General features: G+C 39.0%; 3 protein-coding genes across 5 annotated transcripts; all 3 read right to left on the bottom strand.

Annotated features, from left to right (window-relative positions):
* Window positions 1–75: 75 nt before the first annotated feature.
* psph (phosphoserine phosphatase) lies at window positions 76–2,610 on the bottom strand. 2 transcript variants are annotated; one of them, XM_048265298.1, is made up of 6 exons: window positions 2,542–2,610; window positions 1,673–1,830; window positions 1,407–1,541; window positions 1,129–1,274; window positions 847–995; window positions 76–440 (listed from the first exon to the last, which is right to left on the bottom strand). In XM_048265298.1, exons 2-6 carry the CDS (start codon window positions 1,810–1,812, stop codon window positions 330–332), a joined length of 681 nt encoding a protein of 226 aa, XP_048121255.1. In that variant the 5' UTR covers window positions 1,813–1,830; window positions 2,542–2,610; the 3' UTR covers window positions 76–329. The 2 variants fall into 2 exon arrangements, with proteins under 2 accessions (XP_048121255.1, XP_048121254.1); XM_048265297.1 differs by lacking the exon at window positions 2,542–2,610 and adding an exon at window positions 1,924–2,482.
* Window positions 2,611–4,316: 1,706 nt separating this feature from the next.
* phkg1a (phosphorylase kinase, gamma 1a (muscle)) lies at window positions 4,317–11,077 on the bottom strand. The gene is given in 11 exon segments (XM_048265066.1): window positions 4,317–5,467; window positions 5,771–5,896; window positions 6,246–6,399; window positions 6,875–6,965; window positions 8,044–8,207; window positions 8,580–8,645; window positions 8,785–8,807; window positions 8,809–8,840; window positions 9,112–9,290; window positions 10,176–10,324; window positions 10,792–11,077. Coding segments are annotated over 10 exon segments (1,185 nt in total). The 5' UTR covers window positions 10,259–10,324; window positions 10,792–11,077; the 3' UTR covers window positions 4,317–5,200.
* Window positions 11,078–11,651: 574 nt separating this feature from the next.
* Window positions 11,652–13,888, bottom strand: chchd2 (coiled-coil-helix-coiled-coil-helix domain containing 2). 2 transcript variants are annotated; one of them, XM_048265068.1, is made up of 4 exons: window positions 13,696–13,888; window positions 12,959–13,235; window positions 12,564–12,765; window positions 11,652–11,906 (listed from the first exon to the last, which is right to left on the bottom strand). In XM_048265068.1, the coding sequence occupies exons 1-4, from the start codon at window positions 13,740–13,742 to the stop codon at window positions 11,896–11,898; spliced, it is 537 nt and encodes a 178-aa protein (XP_048121025.1). In that variant the 5' UTR covers window positions 13,743–13,888; the 3' UTR covers window positions 11,652–11,895. The 2 variants fall into 2 exon arrangements, with proteins under 2 accessions (XP_048121025.1, XP_048121024.1); XM_048265067.1 differs by having other exon boundaries at window positions 12,564–12,768; window positions 13,696–13,887.
* Window positions 13,889–15,224: the final 1,336 nt, after the last annotated feature.

The following is a 15,224-nucleotide window of genomic DNA, read 5'->3' as shown; positions in this document are numbered from 1 at the left end:
AATTAAAAACCTTTCCATTTAAAAATATGCACAATGTTACAAGCAACACTTCAGCAGGTTTAGTATTTTTACTTAAAAAAAGCCATAAAACACTGGAATGTTTAATTAAAATAATCAACTGAATATCTTTAAAAACACCTCCTTGTGACGGATCTTTATATTGTATGTAAACATTTCAAGGTATGTCAAATGCTTTCATTTACAATCCCACCATACACAAAGTGCATCTGCCTAAAAATTGCATGAAATAAAAAAATACTAGAAAAGGCACAGAAGTACAATATTTCAGTTAAACATGAAAACATAACGTAGCTCCCTTCAGGCAAAGGTTAAATCATTTCCAGTTCCTTCAGCAGCTCTCCAAAACTTGTGACGTACCACAGGCTTCGTTCCTTCACCTGAGGCCTGACAACATTTCCCCCGAACCCAATGAAAGCACTCTGTACAAACATCACAGTTGAATGAGCAAAATCAAAACCTGACATACAGTAGTTACGTGACCAAATTCCACAGGGTGTGTGTGTGTGCGCTGGAGTTACAGGAAAAACAGTAGTTTTGTGACCAAATGCCACAGGATGGCAGTGGCATCCCACAACTAATTACCCAATTATATTGTGACTGAGAAAGGGGATGTTATTAATGATCGAATGTTCTGTAATACAATTTTTAAATCCACATTTTAAAGAGATTTCTAAAAAGGAGGTCATTTTACACAACATAATTTCAATATAAAATGTCTTTGGTTAATTAATATTTCACTGGTGATTCAAGTTACGTAATAGTTGCTGCTTGGTCTTGCAGTTAGTAGGTTAGTTGGTCATACGTATGAAGACAAAGAGTACTTACAGCTGGAGGGCAGGCCTCGAGATCTGTGGCACCATCTCCGATCATCACCACCTTCTCAAAGCCATACTTTTCTTTCAGCATGCTGATGACTCGGCCCTTGCCACCCGACTCTGCAGTGGGCTGAGTCTCGTCAAAACCTGCGAATTCACCTGAGGAAAGGCCACCACTGATGATCACCCCTGAATCTCAGATATTTGAAATTATGTGGACCACCACTACTATATAGAGATATCTGTTGTAAGAAGGCCACAGGAGAGCTCTGGGACGTCAGGGTCTGCTCACCGTTGAAGTAGAACTTAAGTCGGTTTGCATAGACATTGTCATGAGGTATGCTGAGCTGACTGGCGACATGTTCCACGATACAGCGAAATCCTCCAGAGATAAGAAATACCTTCACATTTCTCTCATGCAGTCGGTCAACAAGCTCTCTGGAGAAACAGGAACACAATGCAAGTTCACTCTCAGTCAAACAACTCTTAAACCATGTGGTAAATATGAGTCCCTGTAAGCCCAGGTAAAACAGCAGGTAAACAAGAAAAGCAATATCAATACCAACTTACTTAATACCTGGAGTCAACTGGGGAGGATGGTCAGTGATAAGCTTGTTGACCTGTTCCCTGGAACACTTTATGATTGACAGCCGATCTGTCAAAGCTTTTTTGAAAGTAACTGACCCACCCATGGCGTTGCAAGTCCTGAGGGTGGAAAAAAAGGTTAGTTTGAGGAGTTGATTTGCAAGCACTTGCACAAATATGTGAGATGCTAAAGTGTAAACTTGAAACAATGGAATAATTCATGGCAAGTGTTCTTATCTTCTCATTCATACATTTCCCGCACTGCATCGCCGACTCCGCAGAACTTGGCCAGCTCATCTATACCTTCCTCACGAATGACCGTGCTGTCCACATCAAAGCACACTGCATCTGCACGCCGGAAGGTCTCCTTGGTCTGTTCCAAAGTTGCCATTGTTGTACACAGTATGTTCTTAAACCATGAATAAACACGGTGTGAGTTTTCATGGAAAAAATGCATCAACATGTTTGTGGCAAATACATTTTGACTTGCAACAATTATTACCTTTCCTGACTCTCAATTTCACAACTGATAGGTCTACTAATAAACTGTGCCAATTCAACAACTTTTATCAGACATTTTTTGGCACAGTACGCTATTTGACTGGAGTTTCACCACTGATTCAGCAATGTCTACCCAGGAGCCAATCATGCTTGCACGTGATTAATGACATCAATAAGGTGCACCGTTCAAACTGTCAGTGCATAATGATCGAGACTCAAGCTGGTAAAAATGACTTCAACCTAATATTAGCAGTACTACAGTACCGATATTGCATCACCCTCCTTGCACGACGAAGGAGAGGCATCAAATGCACAGAAAACATTTGAAACCACTCGTTTATCTTATTAGCATGCATATCACAGTGCGCCTTCCGCTTCAAGAATCACTGCAACTTCAATTAATTTGGACGCTAAATAAGAGTTAAACAGTCCAACTAATTGTTTCGATTCATTAACCAACTAGAGGGCACAACGCAATCGTTTACTCTACTTTAACACCGACGTCTTGGCATTAGGCCTAATACCAGTCCTTGACTCTTCTCGGAACATAGATATATACAACTATTAAACTGCGTCGAGGTTTTTACACCTAAAATATGTTAAAAGAGAAGTTACTCACTGCTGGATACAGCGTTGTAAAACTGGCCACCGGCACTGCATTGGTTAGTTTAGTGAGGTCTTTGGAATAGGAAAGCCTTAGCGAATCAAAATGCAGCATTTGCTCGGCCCCCCTCTGTTAATATATCAGACAAACGATTGGTTGCCTTAACTGCGTCCAGTCTATGCATTCAGCCCATTGGCAGAGTCGGTGGGCAGAGCCTCCCCGACAACAAATGAAATTGTTGAATATCGCTCACATTTCTATAGGGTGGATCTAGGTTACGCAAGAATTGTTGGGTAGGTAGTATGCATGAATGGAAAATCACTAAAAATGTATTATAACTTTACTTATCAGCCAAGACTAATGTGGACAAACCACTACTTATTTTTCTTCATCATCATCTTAAATAAGTTCTACAAAATCCTGGGGTAATTTGTAGGTGATTTTATATGGCCAGAACAAGGGAATATGTAGAATTGTTGGCACTGTTGAAATTCCAGTGGCATTGTCCTATAATCACAACTCAGCATTCTCCCTTTTGAGCTAGAGAGTTTCTGCCAAAATACCTGGCGTTCTCTCTCGATCCACACCACTGTCACCCCAGACGTTCTAATCACTCTCACTTTGCTAGATACACATGTCATCATTCCAAACCTCTCATATGCTGAATTTAGTTTTGACTTTGACTTTGTTTCTCTCTTTCTTTCATCCTGACTACACCATCTGATCATATCATATGATATCAGATCGAGATCAGGTAGAATCATATTAAGATTGCATCCGCTGTTTTGCTGGTATATCTCTTTGCTTCCTGGGTCCTTCCTTCAGCGGTGTCCATTAAAAAGGTCACTCCCATGGGTGAGGCTAAAAGCCTTAACGCCCAAAAGTCTGGCTCAGAGCAAAAATGCCACATAAAGACAGAATAATGAAGCAGAAAAAGGAGCTGCAGGAGGCAGCAAAAGGCAGTGGATCCATAAGCAGCTGGGTTAGGTTGATAAGTACTTCACACAAGAACTAACAAAGTCAGACATGAAATCTGACATGTTCATACATACTTATTATTATATTAATATATATAATTTGGTCTGATTCCATGTGCCCTTCTTTGAATTTGAGCCTACATGGCCCTGGGCTCAGAGTAGGCTTTAAATTTATGCAGTGTGTGAACACACCCTGGGGATTACTTTTTCATCAGAATGTCTGCTGACAAGTCAGGGCAGTCACACTGCTGTTGATATTATTAACAGTACAGTAGTTACTGACTTGTTACTGAAGACACTGGAATTGTGTGTGTGGGGGGGATTAGACAAAGTTTGCATGTCACACAATAATCCCTACTGGAAATAATGATCAATTGATATAAACAATTGTGCTATTATAAATCTGTCATTCAGTTCTCATCTAGAATTGTACATATATTATTTACTTGCCCATGCCACAATAGAACAGGATGCAGAATAATCTGGCTTCACCATCTTACCCTAATGCAGTCGGTGGCCAAATATGTTTTTGTCATGACTTTTTTTTATCATTTTATCCTGACTGATGTTTGAATTCATGTTTGTTTCGTTTTTCCTTCTTTTCTCCTTTGAGCTACCTCTTTCTGTAACAACAATAACCACCAACATTGTTGTGTGGCAATAAAGGATATATATCTATCTAGCTATCTATCTAAAGGTACACAAATTCATGTGCATTAATGTACCGACTACAGTCTTTAACTTTAATCAACAGTGTAGGCTTTTTTTTACGTGCGGACCATGTTGCACATAAACAAATTAAGTGACGTAACATAATGTCAGTTTAGTTTATTAACATCACAAAACATTTGACACCTTTTAAAAAGTATATGCACATCATTTTGTCAGTGAATTATAACAGTACCTGCAGGCTTGCTGTACTGAAAATGAACCGAACCATGACTTCAACACCAAGGTATTTTTTGTGTACCATTACACCCCTAATTGACTCTCTCTCTCTCTCTCTCTCTCTCTCTCTCTCTCTCTCTCTCACTCACACACCACAGTTTCAACAATTTCAGAATTTAAGCAGGGTATAGTTACAATTTAGTTTATTCAATGCATTCATTGATAAATGTTTTTGTATAATGAAATGGTAGATAACTCTTACTCTTACTTACTTTGCAAGGCAACACCAAACATGCATGTATATTACCATGTAGAGTCCCAGAGAACACACTGAATATTCTATTCATTGTATTTTGTAAATAGCACTTTACACACATTACAAAGTGCAAAGATTTTATAAATGAAAGAATGTAAGTCCTTTAAACATTTGTAAAACCAAAATAATTTATAAATAAAAATATAATTTGCATTAGATAGTATGGTGTTCATCTAACAGACTTGAGACTGCTAATTTTAATAGGATTTTCCCACATACACTGCAGGCAGTCTCCATTGATGTGCAGATGCAGTATAATGTCTTACAGTACAACAGAGGGAATTCACCCTTCAGTACAGGTAACATGTAAACCCTTACTTTCAGGGAAGACCCTTTCATGTAACATGTAGAGCAGATGTATGAATTGACTGCTTTAAAATATATTTAATTTCATTGTGCCCCTCTGTTACGTAAACAACAACACCATTAGGCACCTGTGATTCCATCATACCACTTTGTGAGTCAAGTACCTTGGGTCCAAATTCAATGGCTGTTACCATGTATGGTGGGAGGAAGAGTCAGGCTCTGAAACAATGGACAGCAATATGGTCTTGGGAGTGTTCTCGAAGAGAGCTGCTCTGTTCTGGGTCTGGCCCTTCTTGACCCAGTGTCCATAGATCTTGAAGGCACAGGCGTCGATGAGCTTGCGGATGGGCTTCACTGCGTAAGGGTCGCTCTGGATCACCTCCTTGGTCACAGGCTTGGCCCGACGGTAGTTGCAATAGATTCGCATGGTGGCGAGCACAGTCATGCATATGACCTACAGAAGCAAGGACATATACAAAATTGTTACCTAGAGCATGGTGTCTGGATTACATTCACTCAACACTCAACATTTTATCATTTTGTATTTTATCTTTTGGTTTCCACTCTAAACTCTTTTTTACATGATCATGTGTATGCTTTTGTATCTCATTTCATGCCCCCGTTTATGAATTTCAATAAACAGTTGATCACAAAAACATCAAAAAAAATTTGACAGACCTCCTTTAAAGACTACCGTATTACAGTTAAGTGCTTATGCCCTCATAAGTAAAGACATCCAATCCACATGTTCTCTCACCTTAAACTTTCTGTATGGACTGAAGTGACGAACTTCTGCCACGACATACTGCTGGAAGAACGCATGGTTCAGCGCATCCGCCGCTGTGTATCTCTCCGCAGGGTTCACTACCAGCATCCGAGAGATCTGAATAAGGCGCACAAACAAAAGGCAGACAGTACAGTTTTAAATATATTCATATTCACACTGAATGACTGTTGTGTCAAAAAAGCCATTTGCATTGTAAAGCTGCATTCAGACAGGAAGCAACTAGCGACAAGAGACCACAGAATCCTAATGAAATTCAGAGATTATAAGTGGAATAACTGCTGGCGACGCACAATTGCTTTTGAGCCGTCAAGTGACAAGCAGCAAATGAATTCTGTCGCACTGCTGTATCTATTAGGGTGAAGGTATTGCTCCTTCAATAAACAGGCTCGAAACTTAAGGTGCTACTCTTGTCTAATAAAATTCTGGACCATCAATTAAACCATACCAGATCTTTGACAGTATCAGAGCGGTCTTCCCATTCTGGAGAGTTGAAATTGTAATTCCCAGCTAGGATCATGCGAAGCATCAGCATCTGTTTCCTGTGCCAGAAAGGAGGCGATCCTGCCAGCAGGGTGTACATGATCACCCCTGAACTCCAGCTGAAAGAACCATAGGAGTCAGTCTATACAGGTATGGTCAGTCTATGTAGGTATGTCTACACTATTGTGTTTTTGTTTGAATCCCATTACCCCCATTATTTTTGAGCTCCGGAATTACTGCCTAATACACCATTGGTGATAAATACTTAAAATCACAGCAGTTTTATTATTCATTATTCAAGCTAAAAAAAAATGTATTTGATTTCAGTCAACATTGCTGTTTGTCAGTTCACAATACAAAATAATGGGATGAATAGTGGAATATTTAAAAATCTAAGCACTGAGTCAGGCAACAAACATTGTTTAGCATGTATAGATTCAGACACTCAGTATGACCTTAGTCTTTTGTGCAAGTCAGAACTCAAAGTGATGAAATGGTAGCTCATGTGACCACATTGTGCACAAGGGCATTCAAAATGCCTGTACAGATCAAATAATCATTACAGACCAAAGAGATCAAATTCTGACTACTCACATATCGACTGCAGTGTCATATCCAGCGTGGTCTGGATCCATGGAGCACTCTATGATCTCAGGAGCAAGATAACCAGGTGTACCACAGACCTCTGCAGTTTACATCAGGCATATGTATTAGTTTATTCAGTGGTTGATTTTACTGTACATTGATTAGATAGTATTGCTATTCATCAAGAAATACTAAAGACACAAAAAGACACTTCAAAACTCTAATGAGAACAGGTCAACTCATATGATATTATTATCAAGTGCTGTAATCCATGTGCATTTTGGTCAAGCGAATTCAATGATTTGATAAAACAAATGTTACACTTGGCTACAGTCAAGTACAACTCTTCTGTTGATTTGCAGTTGATTGGCTGATACCTTTTTTAAATACTACTGAAGGCCTCCTGGTGGCAGTGTGTGAAGACATGAAACAAATCTCAGATGTGATGGTCTCATTTGACAGAAATACTAACAGTTGTTAAGACACTGTTTGAGGTCTATGCTGCTGTTGATAGATAAAATAAGCTCATATTATCTGTCAAAGTCTGTCATTTCTTTTTTTTCTCCAATTCAAATACACTTCGGTTGTAAGACTCACAGGCACCATACTATCTCTTATTAAAGGCTGTCCTAAATGAACACAGCCTGTCATGAAGTATGCATAGTAATTCTGACATTGTATCCTGCATACAACACATCTGAATAGGAGGCATTTTTATCATGTCTACAGTACATCTACCTCTAACTGCCCTACTTCATAAAGCTCTCAGAGAGGTCACTGTGCTGGCTTTGGAAAGGTCAGAATACAGTCTAACTGACTAGTGAGCAGCACATGGTAGACAGTGTCCTGTTCCATCTTGACCCCTGACACATGAGCTAAAATAACATGACTCAACTGCTGTGGGTTAATAGAATTACCCTGACTGTAAAACAGTGACACCTAGTGCTCATCTGTGAGAATAGAGACTTATTATAGACAGACTCAGAACAGGTTCTAGACTAGAGACACAAGAATCAATATAGTCCCTCATTTTTTTTAAATGTGCGTCTGGCAAAAAAAAAAACAATAACAATGCACTTCATGATTTGACTTGCCTAAAGTCAAAGATGCTTCAGAAGTATCTTATACAAATAGGTGCCATATTGGAGCCATATTGTCTTTGGAAGCCACAGTTTTACCATTCAACTTTTGTCCTGGAGCGATCTGCACAGCAAAGCCAAAATCTGTGAGTTTGATGTTATCCATGTCATCCAGCAGGATGTTCTCAGGCTTCAGATCCCTGTGGACAATATTCTGGGAGTGAAGAAACTGGACCACCTCCAGGAGAGCTCGCATGATCTTTCTGCAGACATACAAACAGAGGACACTCAGCCATCACCAGATTATTAACTTTAGCCATAAGACTGACATCTGCAATTTTAAAAACACAGACTGAATAATTACCTGTAATGGTAACAACATGTTTATTACCTTAAATTCCTTAAATTACCTTAAGTTTATTATTAGATCAACAGAGATAGACATTTCTGACACAATAAGGCAACCCAAAGGAGAAAATCATATCCATTCAAACATACAGGCTACAGTTTCATACATTCACAATGACTCTTTGATCACTTTAATAAATGGTATCAATGACAAAATGTGTGAAAAAATTTTAACTGATACAAATACACTTCAGATTTAGTTTGCTGTAAATTATATAATTTCCAACCTTGTTTCTTTTTCACTCAAGGTAACTTTTTCAGTGAGGTAGTCAAAGAGTTCTCCTTTCTTCATTCTGTTAATACAAAACCACAGTTACATGTCAATACTTAGTTAATTCACAGTTCACTTCATTTGAATAGTTCATGGCACATGTAAATACTTAAGGACATGACTTGCAAAAAACACTACTCATAATGAAACTTTACACTTACAAGTCAAACACCAAAAAAAAAAAAGGCCTTGGTTTCATAGGAATCCCTCAGCTGGACTGTAAAAGAAAAAGATGTTGAATGTATACAACTCACAAACCACAACCAACCCAGTAACTATAGCTACAAACCAGACACCTAAACCCTCGCTGCTAAGGATGAATGTTAATATAACATTAATAATTAATATAACATTGATAAAGTGTAGTACAGTAAACTGGCTACATTGTATTATGAATATTTGTACATACATACTATACTTATACACATGCTTGGTTGTATAAGGTTACAGGTGCTGTAAGGTGTAATTTAATTTCAGCAAAGTCCTACTTATGTTTTCTTGTCCAGAAACTTTCTTGAGAATGTCAATCTCCTTCTCTGTTGCATCTCGGATCTCCTCAATTTCCCTTGGTGTCATTTTATCAGAGGGTGTGATATCAATGATCTTCACAGCATAATCCTGGCTGCTGCGTTTGTCAATACACCGTCGCACGACACTACTCACTCCCCTATGGCCAACATTTGAATCAGGTAAGAAAAGACCCAGAATTAATTAAATGCATGAATGAATTTCCTACTTCAGAATTCACTAATTCACAAATCTTCCATACTGTTTTAAACAAGATAAATAAACAGTCCAGGAAAGTAGTCTGAAATTGATGATAACTGACATACCAACAGTGGAGGCAGCAAATGCTGGTCATGTTGTGTCTCACACCTGATCTAGGTATGCTGTGTAATACACTGGTGTTGCACTGACTTTATGAATGGGAACACTAACCAGATAAACAACACATAACTATCAGAACAGGTTAGCCTACCTATTTACACATTCTTTATCACATAAGACTTTGTTTGTTTGAGTCCACAACATACATTTTATTCACTGGATTATTATAGCTAAAATGGGCTTTCAGGTGGTTGGTTTTATTTGTTAAAGTCAATTACTTACTGAATCTGTAAGAAAATAAGAATAGGAAACAAGCCAAATCACTGCACTAAAACTTAAACTAATGGGAAAGTGCTGATAACTGGACCACACAGATAACTAATTAGAGGGGTCAATAAAGGAGGGACATCTTGTTCTCTCTGACACTCTTGACAAACAAGGGCGCTGACTGGCTTGGATACAAACAAGATGCCATACTTGACTGTACCCTACCCTTAGGCCTAGCATGGCGCACGTGCTTTGTGTAAACACAAACGTATGCAAGCACTAGGCAAAACTACATTTAAATTGAATGTTTTCTCATTAATTTACATATTGAGTTTTTAATGAGATATTGAGGTCGTCTAGTATCTTTAATAGGAATGGGGGACATATCCAGTCTTAGACGTAGCCTAAAATATGTTTTATGAACTATTGATAAACAATCAATTAGACAATAGCCTACCTTCCCAGGATCTCTTTGGGGTCATATTTGTCATAAAACTCCTGCGCCCCTGACCAATCCGGTATTTCATCCTCTTTGGTCATGGTAGGTCTTGAATGGCAGATGTTGGTAGTTATTTTAGATGACTCTTCTTTGATTCTTCTTCTAAGCTGTTGTAAGATATAACAATATGTAAGGCATGAACATATTTTCGTTCACAATTTCAAAAAGACCTTTTTGCGCAATTGTCATCGATGGTAAAATGTATTGTCCAATTTATTTTCCTGTGACCGATGCACCATTATAGGCTTTGGTATGACAAAGCAACAGTTTATGCTATTGAAAATAAATACGATGGGCCGGATAAATTTACAGATTAGACCGTTTTCGCTGCTGCAGCAGATATTGCCCGGAAAATTTGCCATTTCCACAAAAAGGTAATATAATCGGCTACAACAGCTGCTCCACGTGCATTTGTACACGCGTATGGCTTAAGAAGTCACTGGTTAGCCTGGATTGATTGTTTATGTACCCAAGTACGCTACAGCATAGTGTGCTCATTATATATTACTAACATATTGCTACTCCATTACATTGCCTTTTACCCTATGCGACAACATAGACTACTACTATTTACCTTATGTCGTGTCCACTGTTTACCGACCAGAACGAGCAGTTATTCCATGTAGGCAGTACACTCCATTGCTATTGAAGAATATTATCCATCAGGAATACAATCGCGTGAAGCACAGACTGAAATTTTCAATTTCAATGCTATAGCCTTGGTCCTTCCAGGAACACCCAGGAGGAACGCTGGCCGTTAACTTCAGAAGGGCAACTCTGAATGTCATGAACCAAAAATAAATGGCTGCTAAAACAGCAGTGTGCAGCCCCGTGCGTATCTTTACAGTACTTGATATTAATGAGACACTGTTGATTTGAGCATTTGAGCAGTCTATCTGTTTCAGAATCTAATGTAACAGAAAACTCGGATGGGTTTACGTCTGAAAGGGCGTAATTACAATGTAACAAGGCTCTTAATGATTTCAGCATACAGAAGGCAAAGGGAGCATATCATAGTGTAACATGCTTTATTTTAAAATATAGGATAAATGGCAGACCATAGATCCGAAGGTTGACCTTTTTTGTTGTTAATCTTTAGTTCCATCCAATAGATAGATAGATACTTTATTGATCTCCAAGGGGAAATTCAATCATCTGCAACCATAAAACCAGCACGTTTCTGTTCAGCATCGTAAGAGAAATACATACTCCTTACAAAACACTGTACAGGAGTGATTCCATTATAGAACACATGATAGATCCATTTAGGATACCAGTATTCTACCGCTTTCATAATATCAAGTGTTGCATTCAGAACACCCTTTTACCCTTGTTCCCCTTATCTATGCTGATGTATAGACGTTAGTGAGCTACACAAAAAGGCGCCAATCAGTTGTTAGGAAAAGACTAGATGAAAAAGAGAGAGAACCAAACTCACATAATACTGTCTAGTTTTAATTCTGAATCAATTTAACATTTAAGCAAAAAAACAAAATCATATAAATATAAATCAACTGTATGTCATAAAACTATCAGATATCAGACAAGAGAGTACTATACTGTTGAAGTGTGTGTTTTTCGTCACCACAAACCAGTCTGTTGGCCGAGCAATTTTACATTTATTATTATTACATGCATGTTATGCTTCTGTGCGTGTAATAGCAGCATCCTGATGTGGTCACGACAGGCCTGTGGGACAAAAATAATAAAAAATTTAGGCATATACAATCAGATTAAAACATGACATGATGATAATAATAATAACAATAATAATATTAATAATAATAATAAATGTAATTCTTTATCAAAAGATGCATGTATGAAGCAGGATGCTAACCCTAACTATTATCACAATGAACTAGGATGGAGGCAAACCCATATTATTGCATTATTGCACCAATATTATTATTAAGTTGTATAACTTAGTTGTCTAATTAAATATCAGCTTTACTAAACTGTTCTAAAGGGTATTCTGTGAAACGAGATAAGTGGTATATTGACCCTAAAGCCAAAGGTGTGTCCAAATTAGGTAAGCAGAGGCAAACATTTGTGGGCATTGCCTTGTTTCTTGCCATTTTGTTTACAGTTTAAAATTAACAATCTTTACAATATATAAATAGAAAAGTCAGCTATGCATGATTGCTTCTGTCAACGTTGCACACACTTAAGCCTGTATGTTCAACATGCATGATCAATATAATCAACATAACAGCATATATAATTATTAAAATCAACACCAATAACCCCATGGTTAAATGTAATCCTATTATCTGCAAAGCTCTATAATCCTTAAGTACCTTTCTCCTTCTCTGTAACAGAAACATTACTGTCTAACAGCACACTCACCATTGGAGAACTTGCACTGCTTGAGCACTTCGCTGAATCCCTCACAGAGCTTAAGGTCGCTCTGGTTCTGGGCACATTCTATAAACTGTTTCAGTTCATATGAGCAGGGGCTCTGTTGAGGGGGTTCCTGCTGGAACATGGGCTGCTGCTGGTACATGGGCTGCTGTTGCTGTTGGTACATGGGCTGACCTTGGTATGGTTCCTGCTGAACAATTAGATGTTTGATCAGTTAGGTCTGTGTCACTCTGAATCATGTCCATGCAATATTGTGAATTTGTACCCATTCAAATAGAAACACAAAACCCAACGGATGTAGAAAATAAATCCCTTAAACTGCCAGGTGAGGTTGTAAACATCCAACACGCATTATTCCATGTCTTGTTCAGTGTGCTTACCTGATAGGTAACATCAGGCCTGGGAGCCTCAGATTGTCCTCCTCCTCCTCCACCACCACCGAAGCCTCCCGTCATAGCATGTCCTATTGTGTGGCCCACAGCTGACCCCACGGCCACTCCCGCCGCAGTGGTGGCCATCTGGGCGAACATCCCGGGCTGCCTCGGTGCAGCTGCGGGAGCACCTACGGCTGATGGAGGGGCATGAACAGGAGCCGGGGCATAGGACGGTGGAGGGGCAGGCCTAGGAGCAGGTCTAGGAGGTGGTGCGGCAGAATAGCTGGAAAAAGCAACACAACAGTTACCTAACTTAACTGCTAGCTACGTTTGAGCTACAATCTTCTATATCAACATCAACAAGCGATGTGCTCCTGCTATTACACTATTCAGTCACCTTAAGTTACAACGTGATGTGATAACTAACAGTTGACTAGGCTAGCTGTGTTAGCTAAGTTGACAATGTTGTGTAACTTTGTCCTTGTAGCAAAAAGACTATTAACCTCAATAAACTACTAAATACCATACATAAACACTCTTGTAATAGTGAGGCAACATGATAACAGTACACAACAAACACCACGTACAGACTGTCCACCGATATCTGTTGGCAAGCTAACTTTAGTTTACATTAGCTGTGAATAGCCTAGAACTACATAACGTTAGATGCCCGATGTGCTCACATGCTAATGTTAGCTTGCCATCAAATGTGGCAATTTGTATCACTACGGTGCATTTCATACCTCGGCGGAGCCATTCTTGAAGTTCGGCTGCGGCTGCCTCTTGGCATTGTGGACTATTCGTTCTTAAAATCAGAAAATAAACTATTTTAACGGATAACAACACACGACACTAGGCATACAAGGCTGCCTCTCGGTTAAATAGAAGCTACGTTGTCTCCTGACCTTCGTACAGCTTACCCCGGAACTTTCTAGTCGTTACGTCAGAGTGAAATCTCAGGTTACGTTCGATTTTCTAGAGTTACGTCAGTCGACGTGATGTCCCGGGCTACTCAAAAATAAAAAAATAAATTAATTTAAATTCAAACATATTTAAAATATAGTCTATTTGTGAAATGATCTCCATAATCACCCTATCGCTCACTGAGCAGGCGTGTAGGCTACCTGGAGGGAAAGCTTTAGACTGAAGTGGCCATATACAGTCTATGGGCCAAATCAAACTGGTTCTGTCCCCTCCGATGCACTGAGTTGATGAATCTTTTATTCACTGAAATAACTTTTGCATTTACAGATAACTACTAGCCTACATACTTTATTGCTATTCCAACTCCCCTCAGGACAATAGGACGTGATTGCCTGGCTAGGCTACATTATGTGTATGAGTTTGGTGGTTGTGTTAGGCTATCTTGGTATAGAGCTGGTAAGTCCCGCCCTTTGCTGGACCTCTAGATTGAAAAATCGTTAATGCAAGTGAATGTGAGAAAATAATTACTTTCTTGTCCCGTTTGAATTTTGCCATGAATGTGAACATATGTTGTCTGTGAATTTTTAATGTAAAATTACAATTTCGTGTAAAGAATGCTAAAATTGAGCGGGTAGAAGTTTGATGTGGTTAAACTTTGTGTGAGAGCACTTTGTGGACTACAACTTTCCGCTAGACGACAGATCACTAGTTTCCCATAACAACCATCATTTGGTCGAGATGTAGAGGGTTATTAAGATCGACTTTGAACACAGTGAACCATACAACTTTACAATCACACTGTATCATAGTGTTAATGTGTTGAGTGAAGCGAGACATGTTTCAAATATTTTTGTTACCATGTGTGTTTATTCCTGCCGTTACAAAAACTAGCATCTCAGCTTCTAATGTTAGCGATGAGCTCACGTCACAGGCGACATGTAGTCTTTCTCGTTATGTCTTTTCCACAACTGATGGCCGAAGAATCATATAATATACTGTCAAACTCGTAACATGAAAAATTATATTAAAAATTCACAGACGACATATGTTCACATTCATGGCACAAATCAAACGGGACCAGAAAATAATTATTTTCTCACATTCACTTGCATTGCCGATTTTTCAATCTAGAGGTCCACTGGGGGTTTAGCGGATGGGCGGGACTTACCAACTTACAACCGGACCCGCGTCACACAGAGCAGGTTGTTTGCGCCATGCCCCTTTTGAGGGGAAAACATTCCCTCAGAACAAGCCAGAGTGAACCGGTAGACATGTACCAACCACACAGCTAAGAACCCCTCCCTGAGTTTCTTTTTTTGCCTACCATGTCCTCAAAAAAATCCTGACA

The sequence above is a fragment of the Alosa alosa genome, chromosome 15 (genome assembly GCF_017589495.1).
Source record: "Alosa alosa isolate M-15738 ecotype Scorff River chromosome 15, AALO_Geno_1.1, whole genome shotgun sequence".
In the NCBI taxonomy this organism is placed as follows: domain Eukaryota; kingdom Metazoa; phylum Chordata; class Actinopteri; order Clupeiformes; family Clupeidae; genus Alosa; species Alosa alosa.
This window is presented reverse-complemented; position numbering and strand designations above follow the sequence as displayed.